At 58.2% G+C, this 22,008-nt stretch overlaps 2 protein-coding genes across 9 annotated transcripts in view; one reads left to right on the top strand and one right to left on the bottom strand.

Annotated features, from left to right (window-relative positions):
* UBN1 (ubinuclein 1) overlaps positions 1 to 7,005 on the top strand; it is a 33,234-nt gene extending 26,229 nt beyond the window's left edge. For all 5 annotated transcript variants that reach the window (XM_086375938.1, XM_086375937.1, XM_086375942.1 and 2 more), the window contains 4 exons: positions 503 to 1,723; positions 2,757 to 3,000; positions 3,231 to 3,320; positions 4,978 to 7,005. In XM_086375938.1, the coding sequence (XP_086232064.1) occupies positions 503 to 1,723; positions 2,757 to 3,000; positions 3,231 to 3,320; positions 4,978 to 5,027 (1,605 nt within the window). In that variant the 3' untranslated portion in view covers positions 5,028 to 7,005. The remainder of the gene's footprint in view (positions 1 to 502; positions 1,724 to 2,756; positions 3,001 to 3,230; positions 3,321 to 4,977) is intronic.
* The window catches only part of PPL (periplakin), a 48,993-nt gene continuing 33,552 nt past the window's right edge, over positions 6,568 to 22,008 (bottom strand). Inside the window, exons 9-22 of one of the 4 annotated variants that reach the window (XM_086375933.1) lie at positions 21,268 to 21,363; positions 19,887 to 20,009; positions 19,643 to 19,789; positions 18,892 to 19,043; positions 17,838 to 17,935; positions 17,511 to 17,671; positions 16,343 to 16,521; positions 16,111 to 16,249; positions 15,184 to 15,377; positions 13,729 to 13,879; positions 12,915 to 12,998; positions 12,086 to 12,202; positions 11,509 to 11,601; positions 6,568 to 10,683 (exon numbers count right to left, since the gene is read on the bottom strand). In XM_086375933.1, coding sequence (XP_086232059.1) covers positions 8,011 to 10,683; positions 11,509 to 11,601; positions 12,086 to 12,202; positions 12,915 to 12,998; positions 13,729 to 13,879; positions 15,184 to 15,377; positions 16,111 to 16,249; positions 16,343 to 16,521; positions 17,511 to 17,671; positions 17,838 to 17,935; positions 18,892 to 19,043; positions 19,643 to 19,789; positions 19,887 to 20,009; positions 21,268 to 21,363 — 4,407 coding nt within the window. In that variant the 3' untranslated portion in view covers positions 6,568 to 8,010. The remainder of the gene's footprint in view (positions 10,684 to 11,508; positions 11,602 to 12,085; positions 12,203 to 12,914; positions 12,999 to 13,728; positions 13,880 to 15,183; positions 15,378 to 16,110; positions 16,250 to 16,342; positions 16,522 to 17,510; positions 17,672 to 17,837; positions 17,936 to 18,891; positions 19,044 to 19,642; positions 19,790 to 19,886; positions 20,010 to 21,267; positions 21,364 to 22,008) is intronic. The other 3 variants (XM_086375935.1, XM_086375934.1, XM_086375936.1) reach the window with 3 other exon arrangements.

Below are 22,008 nucleotides of genomic sequence, written 5' to 3'. Positions count from 1 at the left end.
GAGTGTGCAGATCAGTTACTCCCAAGTGTCTGTTGATCTCCTCTGATGTCCCTAAGACTCACTGCACCAGGTGCTGGGGAGGCAGGAGTAACAGGACTGTGAGCCCAGAGGGGAGTTAGGTGCTGGCGTAACCAAGGAGGGAGAGAGCGAAAGCAGTCCCCTTTCATCCTGACCGTGGCTGGGAGCTGAGGTGGGTTGAGGGCCGGAACGGAGCACATCTTGTTGTTCAAGTCGTACAGTTTTTCAGAAACAACGGTTTCCTTGTGTGTGTTGGGGTGGCAGAATGCCTGGGTCAGCCCAGCCCGCCCAGCTGTGGCCAGAGGGTGGTGGGGTTGCAGCATTTCCGAATCCACGCAGGCCTCCTGTTCCTTTCCTCCCTGGCTTCGCGATCACGCTGGAAGGCCTGCTGCCTGTATGTTTTCTCACGCTCGAGTCCCTTCAGCAGGGCCAGGGTTGGCACCTTTGGATGTTTGTAAACACGAGCTTTTCTGCTTGCCTCTAGGAATCATCTGCTAAGCCAGATAAGAAGGTGTCCGTCTCATCAGGCCAGACGGGCAGCCCCCTGGCTTTGCCTTCAGAGCACCTGGGAGGAGGCCTGGGCGTGGGGGCCGCAAGCAGGGAGCCCTCGTCCCAGGCATCTGGCAGCCTCGCTCACCCTGCTCCTATCAACCTGGAGGACTCGTTGGATGGAGACTTGGTCCATAATTCTGCCTCCTCGTTGGAGGCAGTGTCCAAGGAACTGGCTGTATTGCACAGCAGGGCTGGTGGGAGCTCAGAGTTCCCACTGCCCACACCTGTGAAAGTGCCTGCAGAGAAGCTCGCGGGTGTTCTATGTCCAGAAGAAAAAAGGAACTTTCCAAAGCCCAGCCCTTCTTCTGCCCCTCCACCGTCTAGCTCTCTGCAGTCACCCCTCAATTTTCTGGCTGAACAGGCTCTGGCTCTGGGGCAGTCCTCTCAGGAGAAAAAAACAGAGAGTTCTGGCTACAAAGAGCTGTCCTGTCAGGCTGCTCTTGGCAAGGGCCCGCCGGAAGGGCAGCAGCCGAAAGCCAAGCACCACGGCTTGCCGCGGACGTCTCACGTGCCCCCGGCGGGCACCGCTGTGCCCGGCCCCCAGGTCAAGGTCTTTCATGCTGGCACTCAGCCGCAGAAGAGCTTCACCCCTCCGGCTCCATTTGTCAATAAGCTTCAGGGCCCGAAGCCTGGCTCCCCTCAGTGTCACCGATCCCTCCTGCAGCTTGTCAAGACAGCAACCAAAAGCCAGAGCTTCCATGCTTCCATGCCAGCCTCCTCGGGCACGCCAGCCTCCAGCAGCAGCTCTCATAAGACCCCAGCTTCATGCTCTGCTGCCGTGAGCCATCCAGCAAAACCACACTCAGCCAGCTCTTCAGGACCACCCTACAAGACCAGTCCCTTCCTGGGCTCTGCCTCCAAACATGGGGTGTCGTCCGGCAGCCCCTCGTCTGGAGGAACGCCGGTTCAGAGCCCTGCTTCTGGGAACCTGCTCCCCACGACGCAGCCTCCCTCCACAGGACAGTCCACCAGCCGACCCGTCCCTGGCCCTGCAGTGAAGAAGCCACCTGTACCCCAGAAGTTGACCCTGGTGGCCCCTCCCGGTGGTCCCAATGGAGATTCTAGTGGGGGGACCCAGGGTGTGGCCAAGTTATTGACCTCCTCCCTGAAGCCCAGCGCGGTGAGCAGCGTGACATCGTCTACCTCCCTGCCAGTGAGTGTCCTGCTGCAGCCCGCCGCCCTTGTGGGCCTTGTGGGCGGGGCCACTGGCCTCGCCCTGGTCTGAGAGTGAGAGCTGATGCTCACGGTCAGGTAGGAACAGCGAGCCCGCCAGTTGGAAGGAGGACCGGGCTCCCTGTTTTCAGGCCTTTACTTTTCTGGTGGCCAGACTCCCAGGAAAGCCTGAAAAGTCTCCCGGGGAGGATGAACAGGGCAGGACTGGGCAGCACTGCACGTGCAGGGAGGCTGTGGATCTGGATGGCCAGAGGGAGTCAGGAAACTCACCCTGCACAGCCTCCTGCCTGTCCTCTCTCCACGTGAGCATGTGAAGCGAGTCCTGCCCTCAGGTGTCAGTTATAGGGATGTCATGACCAGAAGACTGTCCTCAAGGTGATTCTGTTGGGTCTGGGGAGACTCCACATGTGAGACAAAGGTGCCGCGACCCAGCCCTTGGTTACTGAGGCTCGCCTCAGGTGATTGATTACAGGAGGTTTGCATGAAGGTTGGGGAATGAGAGCTTCTTTTCCCCTCCGTTTTTCCCATATATAAGATTGTGTGGTTGCAAAGAGCAAACATGTAGAAAGGTGTGTTTAGCAAAGCTTCACTCGTCTCTGTCTGCCTTCCCCAGCCCTTGTAACTGCCTTCCTTAGTTTCTAGGTTTTTTCTGTTTCTTTGTAAAAACCAAAGGTAAATGCCTCTGTGTGTGTGTGTGTGTGTGTGTGTGTGATGGAGGGAAGTATACAGCCATTGCTATATCCCTGTATTGGTGGGTATCCACGTAGGATACTCTCTCATTCCTTTCTTGCACAAAGGAGGCATAATTAATACCTGCTTTGTAAAGTGAACGCTGCTCAGGGAGCCCTTCTGTGCTGGTTCTCTGCAATGGTCCTTCCTCGGGGCCGCAGTGGAGGGGCAGCTGACATGCATGTAACCCTCCCCAACCCACCCCTGGTGCGGTGCCAGCTTTGGTTTGTGAGTGGGCTCGGACGGGGCTGGACTCCTGACCCCGCTCTGTGCTTCTTCCCCAGAAAGGAGCGAGTGGGGCTGTGCTGTTGACTGGCTCCTCATCCTTGAACCTGCTGTCTTCATCCTACAAGGCTGGCAGTCCCAAGCTCCCTGGGGCCTTGAACTCGAGCCCCTTGGGGATTATCTCCCAGCTTCCCCTCCACGTGATCTCCTTCAGTGCTGACTCCTCTGCTAAAGCGGGGGTCTCCAAGGATGCCATCGTCACCGGCCCTGCCCCCGGGACGTTCCACCACGGCCTTGGCCACAGTAAGTGTCTCCCTTCTCCCTCGTACTGGAGCACAGGAGGGACCCCTGGGCCTCTGTGCTGGCGGGTTCTGCTCTCCCATGCTGGGTTCCTGTGTGTGTCTGGTGTGTGAGTGTGGGCAGCCTCCCCGGCACTGTGCTGAGCCCTCCCACCCTGGGGTTTGCACCCGGGCCCAGGCTGCTCCTCCGTCTCAGCGTGTGTTTTGTTCCCTCTCCCTCTTGTCTCCTCTCAGGTCTCCTGGCCGGCGTGCACTCCAGCCCGCCTCGTGCCGCGCCTCTCCCGCACACTGCCGTGTCTACCCACCTCCCGCAGAGCCTGCCAGGTAATTTCCAGGTGCACTGCGGGCCATTCCCCTCCATCAGAGGCCTTCTCTGCTGCCAAGGACAACGTCTCCCCCTGTCATCACTGTGTCATCTGGGTTCGTCATCGGAGGCTCGAGCGTCTTTGTGGTACTTGGCACGAGGGATGCAGTCTCTCCCACGCTGACACCTGCCTTGCCCTGTGTGATCACGGAGGCGCAGTGGCCTGAGTACTCGGCTCAGGACTTCCTTGCCCTCAGCTCAGTGTTTCCTCTTCAACGTAACCAAGACTGGAGGGGTGATGGTGTTGATTTCCCAGGGGCTAGCTGGGGCACTGCAGGCCTTTCGGTTCACACTGCCACCCCTTCCAGGTGGGACCAGCTAACAGGACTCGACCTTAGTGTGAGTGAAAGGGGAAGTCCGGTCGCAGTGGCAGGTGACAGTGGCAGGGCTTCAGGCGGGACCCTGACCCCTCACGGAGCGTGTGTCCAGGAGAGGAGCAGCGTGCGCTTCAGTCCGGGGTGATGCGGGGGCTTGGGAGCACGGCAGGACTGAGCAGCGTCCTTCCCTGCGTCTGCCCTGCACACAGCAGTGGCTGCAGAAGGGGCCAGCCTGCAAGCCCTGGCTCACAGCGCAAGGAGAGGGCACATGCGCCCCGAGCCAGCGCGTGACCAGTGGGCGGTCTGCCTGGCCCCGTCCCGGGACCGTGGCTCTCGGTGCACGTGGTGCAGGGCCGGCTGCTCCCTGCTGCTCCGCACCTGCTCCAGGCACGGCCTGGGGGCTGCGCTGCTCGGCGTCCTGAGGCTGATGCCTAACAGTGAATGCCAGAGGCCATCTGTGTGCAGGCGTGGACTGCAGGTCTCTCAGACAGAACCGTGCTTTCTTCAGAGAAAGAAAGCGGGGCTAAGCCTTACCAGCAGTTACTCCCTGCTCCTATGGAGAAAGCAGGGACTTGGTCCACAAACTGGTGGTCTCTGAGCCATCCAGGCGAAAGCAGGTGACATTTGAAAGACTGCACTGCCTGTTTGCTTTTGGTAACACTCTCAAACAGAAAATAATTGGAGTACTATTGGAAACGTGACTGCTGATGTGTGGAATTTTCAGGAAAAAAGGGAAAAGTGTTTTCTTATACCATTTCTTTCCTGTTTTTCCTCTGGGAGTTAAAAGGCTGTCTGAAAAGCATCTGGGCTGTAAGAGACCACTTGAATGTCTCTCTTATGACACTCGTCGTGTTGTAGGATTACACTGAGTGGTCATCGGTGAGAAGCCTGCTGTCTCAGCTCTGACTCATGTCTGCTTTGCTTTCTTCCCCGTGTGGGCTCAGAACATGAGCACCTGTGAGCTTGCCCTTCAGGCCCCAGGTGTGCAGTGGAGAGGTGCTCACTGCATCTGACAGGCCTCACGAGGAGCCGGGCTCTGCCCCAGGATGGCAGCTGTGGCTGGGAACAGGAGCAGCCCTTGCGGCACAGGCGGTGCTCAGCCAGCGGCCGCCCTCCCAGCGCCAGCATACTGCCCATGCCGCAGATAACCTGCCAGCGTGTCCGGCTCCTTTGAGCCCCAGAACACTCAGTGTTCGGGGACTTTTGCTATTTCAGAAGTGGTCCCCTTGAGGTTTGGTTACTGCTGCCTTCAAGGAGGTCCTGAGAGTCTTGTGTTCTGTTTTTGCTTACTGTTTTTCAGATGCTTCTCAGCTTCATGGGAAAGGGCCCAGTGTACCAAGGAAATTGTGATTTTCAGGGCAAAGGCTGGAAGCTGCACAAGGAGGTCTCAGAAGTTGGATGATAACTACGCTCTGCCATTGGTTTTCTTCTGGAGAAGGCGTGAGTGCTAAGTGGAGCGTCTCTTGGCACGTGTGATGTGCCTTCAGTTCAGGGAGCAGCCCTGTGCTTCTCTGGGGGCCCTAGCCAGCCTGGTGCTCGGCGCCTTGCGGCTCTGTTGCAGACAATCGTTGGAGGGGCAGCGCTAGGCCAAGGAGCATGCCAGCTCGTGCTGGGCGCTCTGGTGGCGGGGCAGAGGAGGTGGCCCAGCTCCTCGCGTTTGGCCAGAGTACCTCAGCGCAGCGTACTGGTCGGGGGCTCCTTCTGGCCACAGTGGGCTCCCTGGTTGGTTAGAGTGTCCGTCCATCCTCCGGGCTCACACCCCAGCTGGGAGAGGTACCTTGTTCTCTGAAAAATACTCAGAACACCCAATGTGTGCTCATCGTGGGGGCCAGTCTCTCCACTGAACATGACAATGAAGCTCTTTTAGAGAAAAGACCTTTGTAGATTCAACAATTATGGTAGGATTTTTAAAGACTTATTTTTGGCTCAGTTTTGATCCTTACCATTAAACGCATTGGATAGAATCGGACTGTTCTCCGCACTTCATGTTGTTCCTAGAAAGACATAATTCCAGTGCCTTTATGGTGGAGCAGGACTGGACACGTCCACTCGGCCCTCTGAGTGGGTCTCAGATGAAGACCTTTTTAAAGACATGTCTGTATTTAAGACAGAGCCAGCTTATTTGAGTTTTCTATGGTTGCACATCACAACCTGGGCCATCCTGACTGGAAGGTCACCTGGGCCCCGCCTCCCAGGTCCCAGCTCAGCCAGGGCCCCCCACTTTGTTTCTCCCAAGTTCATGCAGGTGGGCTGCAGAGCCCCGAATTCCTTCTTCATCTCTTTGAGGGCTGAGGATGTGAGGAGTTCCAGGCTGCAGGTAGACATTCCAGTTTATCGTAAAACCATGCTCAGGCAGAGCTCCGGGAACAGGCCCCTGGGAAGTGTGTGCTGTGCAGAAGCAGGCCTTGAGGTCCGCGCTCTCCAGACAGCAGGCTCTGCCTTCACTGGGAGGTGGACGAGGCCGCGCCCCACTCAGCCAGCGGCTGCTTCTCAAGGATTTTCGGGCGCTTGCCTGTCCTGTGAAGTCTGAACTGACTGTTCCAGCTAAGTCATTTCCCTTATGTTGAGAGTAAATAGCCTCCTCAGAATGTGCGCCTGCCTACGTGGAGACATGGGCAGTTCTTTTGGGTCCTGACTCCCAGGATATGACTCTTGGTGTCTCGCGATTTCTCAGAGGCTGTCCGGCTGCCCAGGGAGCAAGACTGCGGTTGGCCAGCCAGCCGGCCAGGCCTCTGCTTGACTTTTTTTTTTTTAACAGAAAAACCAACACGTGTGTCACATGGGGCCAAGTGGAATCCTTGTCCCTTTACTATATCTATTTTTTGCAACTTGGGTTTCCAGTTTACAGACTAGTCTTAGGTAGTAGCAAAAGAGCCAAAGAAGAGATTGGTATTGCTGAGCTCAGAGCGGCGCAGAGGCCGTCCGTCCAAGAGCGCTGAGCGGCGGGAGGACACGAGGTGCCCGTCCCCACCGCGCCCCCACCTCCCGGCACCACCCAGCTTTCGCCGGAGCAGGATGCCCTCCTCCTAGGAATCTAGTGATGCCTCTTGCCTCAGGGAAACGTTTCTTTGATGGGGAGTTGATGAGGTTTCTTTTCCTTGTTGATGCTTTATTTGTGGTAACGGAAGAGTGAGTGACTTGAGCCACGGCAAGGAGGGCTGCAGGCGGAGGCGTCCCGGCCACCGTGCTGCGGGCTCCCCTTGCTGGCGATTCTTGGGTGTGAAAGGGCTGTGGCTTTTGTGCAGCGACTATGTTGGTGTTGGGGGTGGTGTGGAAATTGTTAATCTTGTATAAAGCAACACAATAAATTGTTTCAAGGTTTCCAGAACATCGTTTCTTTCGCGTTTCTTTTTTACCATATTTGCAAGTAATTCTCTCTCCCTTAGGAGCTGGTAGTTGGGGAACATTCATTCTGGCTGAAAGCCAAGCAGGCCCTGGGGAATCAGCCTCACTCGAAAGAGAGGAAGAAACACACTTTCCATGAAATTAGAATCAAGCCAGCAGGTGTTTATTTTCACGCTATAAATAGAGTTCCCTCTTACTTCCCATTTTCTTACATAATACGTGAGATACAGAGAACCCAAATTTCATTTGATAAAAAATCAACTGTGGAGTCTTAAGTGGCAGTGAAAGAATAAGCAAGACCAGGCACCGAATCCAAGGCCGACAGCGACAGTCCACTAGGAAGGCACTTCAGTTACAGAACCACGACACGTTCTCTGACGGTGCGTTCTCTTGGGACAGTCTGGCTCGACAGTTAGGCTTCACCCAAGCACCAGGGTCAGACGCTGTTCTGGTTTCTTTGCGCCTCCTTTGGCGTAGCGCCGAGATCGGTTTCCCCAGGAGGCCTCGATGGCGAGTCAGCTGAGCTGGAATCCGGAGGGCTGTGAATGCAGGTGGCGGCCCCCAGGGGCCGGGGCTTTGCTGAATGGAGCCCTCCCTGCCTTGAGTTTCCCCGGCTGGGGTGTGGAGGCCAGTGCGGTGCGGAGCAGGCTGGCCCATGGGGCTGCTGCCTGTCTTGTGCTTTAGTGGTAGACGTCAGTGCTTCCAGGTGACCCGGGGGAGTGTGTTGATAGAGGAGTGTAGGAGAGGCGGGGAGGAAGACGGGCACTGCAGGCGAGAACGATCCGGGGACAAGTGGGTTGCTTTCCAGGCTGAGGGACATAGCTCAGCGGGGGCCAGTCCCGCCTGTGCTTGGGCCCAGCAGCTGGGGTGGCGGCACACGGGGCTCTGAGTGGACTGGAGCTGTGCGGGGGGCCAGGGAGAGACGACCCGGGGGAGGGTTCCGAGCAGGGGCGAGCCAGCGGCGGCTTCCCCGAGAGCGGGGGCGGGCCTACTTCTGCCCTGACACCAGGACGGCCAGCTCCTGGATAGACATGCTCTTGTTGACGTAGCGGTCGTACTGCGCGGGGGTCAGCCGCCCGCTCTGCAGGGCCTCTTCAATGGAGAACTTCCTGCCGGACTTCCTGTCATGGATCACGGAGGACTCGCCTCCGGGGCCCTTGACGGAGATCTCCTCCCAGTCGCACTCCTGGCTCCTGAGCTTGACAAACATGTTCCAGTCGATGAGGCCGGCGCGGTGGGCCTCCTCGGGGGACAGCTCACGGCCCGAGTCAGGGTCGATGACCACAATGGAGCGCCGCAGGTGGTTCTCCCTCTGCTCCCGCTTGACGGCCACGGACCCCAGGCGACGCTGCAGCTCTTCGATCTCCTGGTCTTTGTCCCTGGAGAGCCTCCTGAGGTCGTCCAGCTCCCGCTCCAGGGACCGCAGGCGTGAGTCGAGCTGCGCCCCGGGGTCGGCTCCAGTCGTTGTGGGCAGGCTTCTTAGGCTCTGCGCCTCGGCCGCGGCCATCTCGATCTCCGACTGCAGCCTGCGGGCCTCGAGCTGCAGGCTCTGCCGCTCCAGCTGCAGCTTGTGGTTCTCCTCCCTCAGGAAGTCCAGCTCCTTGGATGACTTGGAGTTGCAGAACTCCAGCTCCGACAGCTTGGCCTCCAGCCGGCTCACTTCGGCGTCCAGCTCCCTCTTGCCTCGGCTCTCGGCCTCCAGACTGCCCCTGAGCCTCTGAATCTCCTGCTCGGTGTCGCCTTTCTCCACCTGGACGCTCTCGGAGAAGACCACCTTCTCCTTGACCTGCATCTTCTCCAGGTGCTCCAGCTGCTGCTTTAGGGTCTCGAGCTCGTGCTCCAGGCCCTGCCGGCGGTGCCGCTCTTCCTCCAGCTGCAGGGCCAGGAGGGCATGCTCCCGGGCCTGCTGGGGGTCCTGCTGCAGCACCACCTTCTGTGTGAGGGTCACCTTCTCGTGGGCCTCGCCCTCCTGCGCCTCCAGCTGGGCCAGCTGTTGCTTGAGGTGCTGCACCTCCAGCTCAGCCTCGCGGCGCGCCTGCCGCTCGCGCTCCAGCTCCTCCAGCTGGTGCTCCAGCTCGGCTCGCCGGCGCTGCAGCCGCCGCAGCTCGCCGCGGAGGCCGTCGATCTGCCGCAGTTCCGCATCGATGCTCTCGGTGAAGGCGCTCACTTCCGCCCGGAGGCCCGGCTCCTCCTCGTACCTGACCACCTCCTGCTGCACCACCACCTCCTTCCCGCGGGCCAGCTCCTCCTCCTTCTCCTGGATCTTCTCCTCCTGTGACACGCATTCCCGTTCCAGGTCTACCTGCTTCTTGTGCTCCTCAGCCAGCCGGGCCCTCAGAGCCGCCACTTCCTCTTTGGTCTGGGGGTCTTCCTGGAACTGCAAGATCTCCTGGACCACCTCCTTGGTCTGCACCTGGGGCTTGGCCTCTTTGAGGGACTGGATCTCCTGCTTCAGCTGGTAGATCTCCAGGTCACACCTCTCGATGAGGCGGGTCTTGTCCACGATCTCCTCCCTGAGCCTCTGGAGCTCCTTCTCCGTCTCAGGGTCCGTCGTGTACTTGATGACCTCCTTGGTCACCTCCTTGACCTCTACCTGGGGGCCTCGCCTCCGAAGTGCCTCCAGCTCGCTCTGGTAGCTCTTGAGCTGCTCCTCGGCCCCCCGGTACTTGCGCTCCTGCTCTACCAGCTCCAGGCGGAGGTTGGCCACCTCACTCTCAGCCTTGGGGTCAGGCCGGACAATCTCGCGCACCTTCTCTTGCACAACCACCTTAGCGTTCTCCTCCTCCAGGGCCCAGATCTTCCGGAGCAGCTCGGTCTTCTCCCTCTGGCTGGCACGGGCCCTGGCGGCCTCATCCTCATACCGGCGCTGGAGGGCGCCCACCTCCCGCTCGGCCGCCACGTCCTTCTCCACCTTGAGCACCTCCTTGACTGTGATCTTGCCCTCGGCCATGGCCCGTTCCTTCTCCAGCCTCTTGAGCTTGTCATGCAGGAAGCCCAGCTCCTCCTCCTGCTTCTCCCGGAGCCCCTGCTCCCGCTGCTGGTCCTCCTGCAGCTGCCGGAACTCGGCCTCCAGCTGGGGGTCATTGTGCACCTTGACCACCTCCTTCTCTGTGACCACCTCCCGCGCCCGCCGCTTCTCCTCGGCCAGGGCGGCCACGCGCTGCTGCAGGAGAAGCGCCTCCGCCTCGCGGGCGCCCTTCTGCCGCCGCAGCGCCTCCAGCTCCCCCCGCAGCCTCAGGACCTCGTCAGCCTGGGCCCGATCCGGCTCAATGCGCAGTACCTCCTTGACTACGTACTCCTGGCCCCCGGCCCGGGCCGCCTCCTCCAGGGCACGCAGCCGCAGCCGCAGCGCCTCCACCTCCCCCTGCAGCAGCCGGTTCTTGTGCTGCTCCTCGGCCAGGGTCTGCTGCGCCTGCTGGAAGCTCTCCTCCAGTGCTGGGTCCGGCACCTTCCTGAGCACCTCCCTGGTCACCACCGCCTCCTGCGGGCTCTGGCTCCGCAGGGCCCGGATCTCCTCCTGGGCGCTCCGGACCTCGTGCTCCAGCTGCTGCCGCCGCTCCATCTCCTCATCCAGCTCCTTCTGAATCTTCCACGTCTCCTCTGCTCCAGGGCCTGGCTTGCTCCCGGGCAGGGCCTCCTGGCTTGCGCCTGCCTCCAGCTGCTGGGAAGGGGGAGACCATGCAGGGTTAGGGCTGGACTCCGTGCAGTTGGTCCCCGTCTCCCCACCCTCCAAGGCTCACAATGCTTGTCTTGTGGTCCTCAAGGGACATCCCCACCCCCACCCCCCGCTCAGTGTCGGGCCGGTAGAGCCCTAGGCTTCCTTTTGAAATTAAAAACACTAGTTTAAACACATCTGGGGAAACATCTTAAAGCCACAGAAGGGTATGACGTGAAGGCCACCTGTCCCTTCTGGTCCTGTTCCTATAGGATGTGCTGTGCTGTGCTTAGTCGCTCAGTTGTGTCCGACTCTTTGCGACCCCATGGACTGCAGCCCCCCAGGTTCCTCTGTCCATGGGGATTCTCCAGGCAAGAAAACTGGAGTGGGTAGCCATGCCCTCCTCCAGGGGATCTTCCCAACCCAGGGATCGAACCCAGGTCTCCCTCATTGCAGGCGGATTCTTTACCGTCTGAGCCACCAAGGCAGCTCAGCATCCTACAGGATACAGTCACCTTTGTCACACATATATTTTTGTGTGCAATGTGTATTTATCTTTTCCACGCTAATGGTGGTCCCCAATCTGCATGTACCCTGTTGATTGTGCTTATGAGAGAATCTGCAGCAGCCAGAGAAGACCACCTTGTCGTGCGACAGTTCGATTGTTTTCCATCGTGTGGACAGACCCTGGCTCAGTCACCCACCCACTGCCCTGCCCTGCCAGCGAGGGCACACGCCCCCCGGCCACCTCTGTTTCTCTGAGGCAGAGCGAGCCTAGTGTCTTAGCTGTTGGGATAGTTTTCAGTAGGATGCCTTCCTAAGACCCATTACCTGTCTCAGGAGGGTCAGTGCAAACTCCAGGTTCTGCAGTCTCTGTCTGTTGATGGCATTAACCTCCGTAAACTTGGCAGCAAGAGCTGCTTCCTACAGGAGAGCAGACAGACAGGAATCAACAAGCTGAATAAGGTGTTTGAGTAAAACCTGGCATTGGGGGAGAGATGCCAAAGAGAGTTGCCACTTCCTACCTGGAGTTCTGCTAGTCTCAACTGTGAGAGAGAAAACTGGATTTAGAGTCAGAAGCCTGAACCCCCAGGGACCTTGAGCAGGTCCGTCTCTGAGCCTTAAGGCGCTCGTGTTCGGAAGGAACAGGTTAACGTCAGCCCTCTGTGTGCGGATCCACTCGGCGTGGAGCAAGGGGAACTGCCCCAGCCACGACTCCCAGCAGGCTGTCTTTCCAGGTGTGGCACTGTTGCTGGCCCAGAGTAAGTTCATCGTCTTCTCCCACTGAGACTATTGGCACCCAGGAGGGCCCCCAGCCCCGTTTACCACTGTGCATGCCCTTCTGAGGCCTGCATGCCATGCTCCCTGGAGGAATGGAGCCCCAGGAGGCTGGGCCCGCGGAGCTCACCTCTTCCCTCACTTTGGTGGCAGGGGACTGGAGCCTGGCCCGCTTGCTCACGTGGCTGCTCCTTCCATTCTCCAAGTCAAGGAGGGACCTGAGTTTCTCTGCTTCCAACTCGTAGTCCTGGGTAAGAGACACGAGGCAAAGGGCAGACCAGAGCAGGTGAGACCAAAGTGTTCCTGTGCCCCTTCTGGCTGACCGTGGAGGTCTTCCGCTCAGCCACACCTTGCTCTGACTGCCAGGAGGTTTGGAGAACTGTCGCTCCATCAACGGCACACAACCACATCCCTGGATGACCCACGAGACAAAAGAAAACGGGCCCACAAACCCCTTTGTCCCCAAAGCGCACTCCCTCCCTCCAGGCCGCCCCTGGCCCAGAGAAAGTGGCTTCCTGCTGTCTTCATCTCACTCTGTACCGTAAGCTTTTTTTCATGCCGCCCTAATCCTTCTGTGGGTCAATTTGATGACTTAAACATCCATCAAGTAGCTGGATGATAACTTCCTAGCTGTCTCCACTGCTAATGCTGGACATTTAGATTACTTCTAGTTTGTCTCTTTGGCTATTGTAAATAATTTTTTATTTCATACTGATTTTGTTAATCCCACATTATCATTTTTTCACATCTTTTCCTTTATGATAAATTCCCCCCAGTTACTGCTTTAAACAGTAGAAAACCCTTCTGATATTTGATGCCTGGTACCATCTTGTTTCCCAAAGGGTGGTGCCGGTTTGCACAGCCACCAGCAGTGCCTGAGGACACCCCCAGGGCCAGCCCAGGGGTTGGGGGTGGGGATGGTGGGGAAGAGGCCCTGCTGCTGGGGTGTTGCATCTCACCTTGACAGCCTGCTGGTACTGCTGGGAGTGCGTGTGGACTTTCTGCACTTCCTCTTCCCTTCTTGCTATTTCATCTAGTAGGTTCTGTACAACAACAGAGACTTTAAAAATAAAAACTTGGAAAAAAAAAAAATCCTAAACCTAGATAGAGTAGCTGAATTCCTTAGAGTCTGGAATTCTTCTGTAGCATAGGGTATAACGAGCAGCTTCCTTGTTTACGTTTGTTGGTTCCAAAAGGTGGTTTTAAGGGCCTGTGAAGAAGGGCCAAGCTAACGAACCTTGCCAGGAAGGCAGTGTTTACTGAGTGCATGGAGGTGTCAGGCACGGTGCTAAGGCTAAGCACGTGTGTTTCTGAGATTATCTCCCTGACTCTCCCCACATTCTTTGAGACGAGCACCGTCCTCACTTCCAGTTTAGGAGGTCCAGCGGTGCAGTGCCTGGACTGCGGGTGCGTGGCTCCGGGGGTGGGAGCAGGATCTGAGCCCAGGCTGTTGGCTTTTCCGTTCCTCGTCCTTCATCCCAAGGCCCTGCTGTCTTCTGGGGAGCCAGGGCTCTGGGCTATGGAAATGGGTTTCCCCCCACGAGGGCTCACTGGTGACCCTGCAGTGATCCGCTTATTTAGCAGACCTGCGCGGGGTTGTGGGGGGGAGGGGGGGTCTGCTCCAGGCCAGGCCTTGTGCAGGGGACCGGGGAGGGACTGGTGAGGGGGGCCCTGTCCTCAAGCTCAGAGACGTGGGTGCTGGGAACCCACTGGTCCAGGACCGTGACCAGGCGCCCATCCACAAAGGGGCTTGCGGACCCCCAGCCTGCTCACCTTCTGGTTGTTCAGCTTGGTCTCCACTTGGCCGAGGCCGTCCGTCTCCTGGGGCTCGTAGCTGGGGATGTGGGACAGGAACTGAAGCAGGCGGTCACGGCCGCTGCAGAAGGCGTCGTGCTCAGCCCGGGCGCTCTGCAGGCTCTGGACCCTGCGGGGCAAAGCCAGCCAGGCCTTTGAGCGCTCGGGTTGCACCGAGAGCTGCCTGCTGTCCCTTTCTAGAGGTTACCAAAGGGAACTGAACTGGGAGTCAGCGCAACGTTTACTAGGAAGGGGAGTAGTCAGGTAAATTATGGAGTATTGGGTGGGAATACTGCACAGCCTCCATTAAAGGCAGGCAGGCCCGAGTGTGCGGACCTGAGGTGATGCCCACTGTGAATCCCAGGACCTAAATAACTCCCAGATCCAAGGAGAAATCACAAGGGAGGTGTGGAGATCTTTTGAAGTCACTGAAAATAAAAACATCGTTTGTGGGACAAAGCGAATGCAGTACTTAGCAAGATGTACTTAAGTGCTTAGATGAGGGAGAAAAAAAAAACAAAGCAGACTCTCAGATCAACAGTCCAAGCTTCTAACTTCAGGAAGAAAAAGAAGAGCCAACTGAACCTAATGTAAGCAGCTATAGTAGGAAATAATGATGAGCAGAATTCAGTGAATCAGGAAACAGGAAAACGGAAAGATCACTGCAACCAAAGCTGTTTCATTGAAACAGTCAGTGAAGTGATCAACCCCAGACAGAATCATCGGGGGAGAAAACAGAATAAACAAACACGACAAAAGAAGATACGATGTCAGGAATGAAAGTGAGGACATTCCCTCAGATCTCGCAGACGTTCAAGGATAAGAGAATATTATGAACCATCTCATGCCAAAAACTCAACAGCTTGACGAGGTGTACAGTGTCCTTGAAAGACACAAACTTGTGAAGCTGCTCAAGCATCAGATGACCCAGATCGTCCAATATCTAATAAAAGAGGTTGCATTTGTAGTTAAAAACCTTCTTACCAAAAAAAAAAAAAAATTGCAGGCCCAGATGGCTTCCAGGGTGAATTCTACCACGCATTTAAGGAAGTAATACCCAGTCTTCACAGACCCTTTTTCAGAAAACACAAGAGGAGGAGGGAGCACTTCCTGACTGTTCAGGCCAGGAAAATACACGATGGGTGTTCCTACATTTCCTACCAACCCTGGCTCACACAGAGTGGCTCTGGAAGGACTCACGAGAAACTCACAGCAGGGCTGATCTTCGGGGGAACGGTTTGGTCATTACAACCCCTTTGGGTTTTTTAATTTTGTATGTGTATTGCTTTTTCCCCAAAGCGGCAATTATTTGGAAAACAAACAGCCTTCAGCGCTGTCCACAGAAATCCCCCCTGGGTGCCTCAGGCAGACTAGCTCAGCCGAGGCCTCCGAGACCACCCTCCCCACCCCCAGCCCCGCCCCGTGGCCCCTGACCTGAGCTCCGCCTGCTGGCAGAGGCCGTCGAAGCGCTGGCACAGCTTGTGCACCTCGGCCTCCTGGCGCTCCAGGTCCGGGCAGTGCTCCTGGAAGCGGCTGGCCAGCGAGCCCGAGCACTGCTTGGCGGCCTGCAGGTTCCGCTGCACCTCGCCGAGGAGGGCCTTCCGGGCCTGCAGCTCGGAGGCCATGGCCTGCGGGGTGGAGAGGCAGGTGGCGGGCACCGTGGCCAAGGGCTCCAGGGCCCAGAGTGCTTGGGGCCGCCCGCTTAGAAGGGGTGGTAGGCCCGGCCCGGTCAGTGACCAGGGCTTTGCCTCTGAGTTGGTCCTCAAACCTGAGGTCACTTCTACAATTTCCGTCCCGTGACAATGAACACCACCCGGGAAAAACAGCTTCTAAAACCCTGTGGCGCACAGCGCGGGCCGGTGACGCCGCGCACGGACAGGAAGGGCCCCTGGCGGAGGCGCTGCCCTCCGAGCATGCTTCCTGGACTCCCAGTGAGGCTGTCGCTACAAGGCAAGGGGTCTGTGAGGTGGTTCATGAATGAGGGGCCTCCCACGGGCTCACAGACTGGCGCTTAGAGTGGCCCAGTGGCACCATGAAGATGGCAGGTGCCGGGCGAGGGGCAGAGCTGCCTCTGCTCGGCTGACCTGCCCGGCGGGCGTCTGAGCACAGGTGGCCAGGTCTGCTCCTTCAGAGAAACAGGGAGAGGGGGTGGCTACGCTGATACCTGATTTGAAGATACCAGCACCTGATTTCCGCAGGCCGCACAAACCCCTTGTGTGGCTGGGATTCCAAACCTGGAGAGACCTGCTGTCCTGGGCCTTGGGTCCCTCGATTGTCCAGAGGTGGAGGGCAAACGGGGGCCCTTAGAGCCCACGCCCAGCTCAGCAAGGGGCTCCCGGGGCCCGGAGTCTGCACACTCACCGCCAGCTCCTGCCTCCTGCTGTCCAGGGCCTGGCCACTCTCGGGCACCGTGTCCTCCTGGGCCAGCTGGGTCTCATACATGGCCAGCATCTCCCGGCCCTGCTGCAGGCTCTTCTCCAGGCGGTTGGCGATGTCGAGCCTGAGGACACGAGTCAGGAGTTAGCTGAGGGGTGGAGGGTGGCCCGGCCCCTGACCACCCTGCCTGGCCTCCCTGCTGCCCGCCTGCACCCACTTCTCCTGGGCGGCTTCCAGCAGCTGCACCAGGCGCTCATATCTGCGCTGGGTGTCCTCCACCCGCGTCCTCAGCAGGGCGGTGCTGCCGCTGTCCGGGAGGGCCCGCACGAACGCCTCGCCCTCGGCCGTGCTGCGCGCCTTCTCGGGCTCGATCCGCAGCAGCTCGTTGGTGATGTTCTGTGGGGACCAGAGCCCTCGTGTTGGCCGCAACCAGCGGCCCCTCTCCCCCGGGACACCCTCCCTGGGGTGGGGGCTGCCTGGGCATCTGGGGCACTGGCCTAGGAGTCGGGGTCTAGAATGAGCATCCCTGGGGGTTCTGATGCACCCGACGGGGACTCAGGACTGATGAAAACCAACAGGTGACACCAAGCACTTCCAGTTCCCACTACTCCAAGGGGATGGTGCTACTCATCTTTGGGGGGAACCCTGACGAGATGCGTAGGACTCCATGCGGCTTAGGAGTTTGCAGCCACGCCCCCACCCCCGTACCAGGCCTTGGCTCAGCCCCTCCCAGCCCTGGCACGAGCCCCATCAAGGGCCACGGCGCTGCTCTGAGTTCCAAGCCTCCTCTGTTGACCGGGGAAGGTTGTACCCACAACGGAGGGGGCCAAGGACCCCAGAAACTCTGTCTCTGTGTGTGTGTGTGTGTGTGTGTAGGAGGGTGTGTGTGTATGTGTGTAGGAGGGGGGGGGGGTGTGTGTGTGTGTGTGTGTGTGTGTGTGTGTGAAGGAGTTCCTGTGCTCCATCCTCCCGAGGCCCCCTGAGTGGGCAGCCAGCCCATTTTACTGAAGAAACTGAGGTCTGCAGTCAGGGCAAGGGGGCCGGCTCTGTCGGCCCAGAGTCCCTGAGCCACCGGGCGCCCCGCCTCTCTCCCAGCTGGGTGCTGACCTGCTTGGGCTGCAGTGCTGCCGTCATCAGAGCCCTTTCAAGAGCTTATCAAGACCTTATCAAGAGCCCTTTCTCCTGGAGACATGTCTGGGGGTACCAGGCCTCTGGTACCTCTTCAGTTCTCAGCCTAGGAACAGCACCTCTCCCTGCGACTCACGGCTTCCCGTTACACATGGCAAGTAGACCCGTGGAGCACCCAGAGCCCCCACGGGCATGAGACCGTGGGCAGGGCCCCTGGGAAGCCCACGGGGCCAGCCTGTGCCCCCAGCCCTGGGTACCTTGAGGTCCTTGGCCCGCTCGGCGCTGTCCTGCACAGCCCGGCCCTGCTCCAGCGGCGGCCGCAGGATGGCCGTGATGGCCTTCTCCTGCCGGTCCAGGTCGCTGGCCACCTTGTCCAAGCCGGCCAGCAGCTGGCGGCCCTGCAGGTCCGAGGCATCTGCTGGAGGAGGTCAGAGTCAGGGGAACGTGGGGGCCCTGGGGGTGTTTAGGGGTCAGCTCAGCGTGTCCCCCCCCACCTACCGTGCTGTTCTGTCTGCTGCACAGACCCTGGATCCGGGCCCCTTCCCTGTCCCCCCAGAGCCTCAGGCAGTGGCCCTGGTACCCACCTCCAGAGCTCTCTGCCTTCAGCACCTCATGCCGCTCCTGGAGCGCCTTTCTGCTCCCAGCTGCCTTCTGCCGCAGGCTCTGGTACTGGCTGCCCAGGCTGTGACAGCAAAAAATGGGCTGGAGACCCTGAGGCAGTCCATGCCCCCACCACCCACATTAGCGGGACCCTGGGCTCTGGCTCAACAGGCAGCCCTGAGGAGTCAGGCAGCTCCTCAAAATGCTTTGAAAAGTCAACACAACACATGCACACAGAGGATCTGCTGAAACACCGGTTTCTCTCTGCTCCCAGGTTCAGTGGGCCCCTTCCGCCTCTCCTTTCTTCCTCTCTTTTTCCTTTGTAGCAAGTCTTATGACCTACAATGGTCTTGTTTGCTCATAACTTTTCCCCACCACGATGCTTCCTCCGAGGGAGCAATGCATAGCAGATGTTCAATGCATATCTGCTGAACGAATAAATGAAGGAGTTCCTGAATTGCTCATTCAACACAGATTTCTTTGGTGCCTGCTTTGCACCAGGTATGGAATAAGACCCTGAAAGTATACCACATCTCAAGGAACTTCTGCCCGGTGGGATGGACACACAGACACAGAGCAGCCTCATGAGAGCAGCACACGAGGTGGGAGAAGGTGCTTGGGAGCCAAGAGGCGGCAGCCTTTTGTCCTGGAGCCAGAGTGGAGGACAAGGGGAGGGGGCAATCAGGGATGGCTTCACAGAAGACGTGGCCCCCGGGGCTGGGGTCTTCAAGCCAAAAGGTCTGAGTCAACAAAGCGATGGGTTGACGTGCAGGTGGAGGGAGTTACGCATGCCCAGGCCCAGGGGCACCTGCAGAAAGGCCCCTCCCTGCAATGTGCCCAGAGCCAGACACTCACACACAAGTTGGCCAGGCCAATGGGATCTGCTGCTGTCCCACCTGAGCCTCCAAAGGGGGTGCACGTGTAGGACATAAGTGGCACCCTGAGGCTCAGCTGTGGTGCCCAGGGCTGTGAATGGGGCCTGGGAGCCAAGGGGGTGCGGCCACACACCACACCAGCTCCTCCTCCTTTACCCCATACCTTTCAGCCAGAGCCAGGGCCTCGGGGTCAGTGGGCGGGATCATGAAGCAGACGGCCGGGGCGGTCAGCTTGTTCCCCGCACTGTCGGTGAGGTCCCAGCTCTCCCCATTGTTCCTCTGCAGGGTGTAGCTGTAGCCCCGAGAGATCAGGCCCTGGTGGGGAACAGGCCAGTCAGGACACATGGAGAGACCTATCACAGCTGGTGGCCGGAAGCCCATCACTGCCGAACTCTGGGACCTGGGGAGCCTTAGCCTGTCTCTCAGAAACTCCTCAAGATGTTTCATCATAAAGAGAGGCTCTGCCAGCCTAACACCCACCTGGACTTCCCTCTGGGGACCCGCTTCCGCCCATGCAGGCCCAGCCCAGGGAGTCTCCTCCCTTCATCCTCTGACTGCTCAGGGTGAACGTGTGACTCAGGTCTGGCCAATGATAGAATGGCACTCGCAGTGATTGGTTCAGGCTGCACACATGACTCAAGAGTGGGCCAATGAGAACCTTCCCTGAGACATCTGCTGGAATAACTGGCGCCTCTAAGCTGGTGGGACAGAAGGCCAGGGCAGCAGGTGGGACCATGCGGGGGACGGGGCGCTGGCAGAGAGTGACCCCAATGATGGAGATGAACACAGGCTCCTGAAAACATCTGAGGTCCTGTCTCCTCCCTGTCATCCCTTAGACCTTTCAGTGAGTGGAGAAGAGGCCAATCTGGGCCCAGTCTGCCTGGGGCACCTGGAACACCTGGGCAGGGGCTCACCTGGTCACCCTCGAAGTCACAGAGCGCCTCCACTGGGATGGGCTTGAGGGGCATCTCCCGGCGGTACTTGAGGGGCACCACCTGCTGCCCTCGCTTCTGCAGCCCCCGCACCACATGCTCGTACTTGTCCAGAGCCTTCTCCTGGTCCTGGATGTGGAGGGGAGTGCCCAGGTGAGACCACGCAGCCCTCTCCAGGCAGCAGGCAGGGAGTCGGGGAAGGGCCTACTCGGCGGGCAGCACTCACATCCAGCTCCCGCAGCAGCAGCTCAATCTGGTATCGGTCCTTGAAGTCAGGGCTGTATTTCTGGTTCAGGTCTGAGTCCACCTTGCGAAGCAGCTCCTGGGCATCCTTCATGTCTTTGTGGAACTAGGGGAGACCAGAGGGCCCCATCATGGGTGGGAGTCCACCAGGATGCCTGAGGCTCATCCTGGCTGTGACTTGAAGCCCACTCCCAGGTGGGGCTGGGCCTCCCACTCACCCTGAATCACAGGGACACCCCCAGCCCTCCCCAGCCCACCTTCCTGGGGGGCTTCACAGGGAGAGACTGGGTCCCTTCTCAGGAATCCATGCAATGCCACCTCTATGACAAGCTGGTTTCATGTCCATACACCAGTAACCTTAGGGTTCTCCTCTATTCCACTCCTGTCTTTGTGCTGGGAACACCCTGACTTATTCTAAGCCTCAGTACATGGAAGGCAAGCCTCCCCACTTGGTTCTGGGAAACTCTTGCCCGTTTTTCAGCCTATCAGCTCTGGAATCATTCACTGACAGCTGTCCCCTGGGCTGCAGCTGAACATGATTTTGGGATCCCTGGGAAGTCCACAGCCCGGCAGGACTGAGACACTATGACGCCGAGTTAGTTATGTCAGTGCCACCTGAGTTCCAATGTCCCCAAACTGCCTGCTCACAAGAATCACGTGCAGCTGTCTTATTAAAAACACATTCCAGTGGAAATACTGTAGTATCCATCAACATTGTGAATGGAGAAACACAACGTGGTCCACGCATACAATGGAATCGATGGAATATTATTCAGCCGTGAAATGGAATGAAGTTCCGGTTCATGATGAACCTTGAAAACGTTTTGTTCAGTGAAAGAACCAAACACAAAAGGCCACAGATCATGTGAGTCCACTTCTATGAAATATCTAAAATGGGCAAATCCAAAGAGACAGAAAGTAGAGGGGTGGTTATCAGGGGTTGGAATGGGGGAGGTGACTGCTTATTAGGTACAGAAGTTCTACTTGGGGTGGTGAACACGTTTTGGAAAGACAGTGGTGGTGGTTGCACAACATTGTGAATATAATCACTGCATTGGGTTGTGCACTTAAGAATGCCTAAAATGGCAAACTTCATACAATACGTATCCCAAAACGAAAACCCCACACACCTATTCCTGCACCTGTGCCATCTTGGTGAGTTAAGACTCTCCAGTCCCAGCCCCCACGGGAGGCAGACAAGGGCCTGGAAATCTTAGGGCACATGCATGTCTACCATGAGAACCACAGACATCGGGAGGCGTGGGAAGGCAGCTCTGAAAGGCTCCCGAGGAAGCGGTGCTGAGCCCACAAGGGAGCCAAGTGGGCGCTGGGTGCTCCCCCCATGGGGCCCGGCTGGCAGGCACCTGGTGGTAGTCTTCCATGTACTTCAGGTGGCTCTCCTCGCAGATGAGCAGGTTCAGGTATTCCTTCCAATCTGCGTGGACAGCCTCCATGTGAGCCTGCCAGGAGAAAGGGGGCACATTGCTGCTGGCCAGGTATCTGGGGCAGGGCTTCCCAGGTGGCGCTAGCGATAAAGAACCTGCCTGCCATTGTAGCAGATGTAAGAGATGTGGGTTCGATCCCTGGGTCGGGAAGAGCCCCTTGAGGAGAGCAAGGAAATCCATTCCAGTATTCCTGCCTGGAGAATCCCACAGACAGAGGAGCCTGGCAGGCTACAGTCCATAGGGCAGCAAACAGTCGAACATGACCGAAGCGATTTAGCACACACACACACACACAGGTATCTGGGACACCAGGGGCGGGATGGCAGGATTCCAGACCAGAAAAGGGTAGAGGAGAGGGGCATCTGGCTTCTGCATGGGTGTGACTCCCAGCCAGTTCCTGCCCAGGAGTGGGAGGAGGAGAGAGGAGGATGTATTGAGGAGTCAAGCAGGGCTGCCATGTTCGGGCGCACAGGTTGTGCACTGCACAAGGGACAAGTAGGGGCTATGTCTGCCCAGACCACGTGGTGCTTTTAAAAAAATCTTACAAGGTACTCCCCAAATTCATGTCCACCAGAACTCAAAATGTGGCTTTATTTGGAATAGGACTTTTGCAGATATAATCAGTTAAGAATATCAAGATGAAATCCTAGATTCAGGGTG

This window comes from Bos grunniens, chromosome 25 (genome assembly GCF_055505025.1).
Source record: "Bos grunniens cultivar Pamir isolate PY7600 chromosome 25, Bosgru_T2T1.0, whole genome shotgun sequence".
In the NCBI taxonomy this organism is placed as follows: domain Eukaryota; kingdom Metazoa; phylum Chordata; class Mammalia; order Artiodactyla; family Bovidae; genus Bos; species Bos grunniens.
Note: the sequence above shows the minus strand (reverse complement) of the source record. Positions and strands in the feature narration are given on the sequence as shown.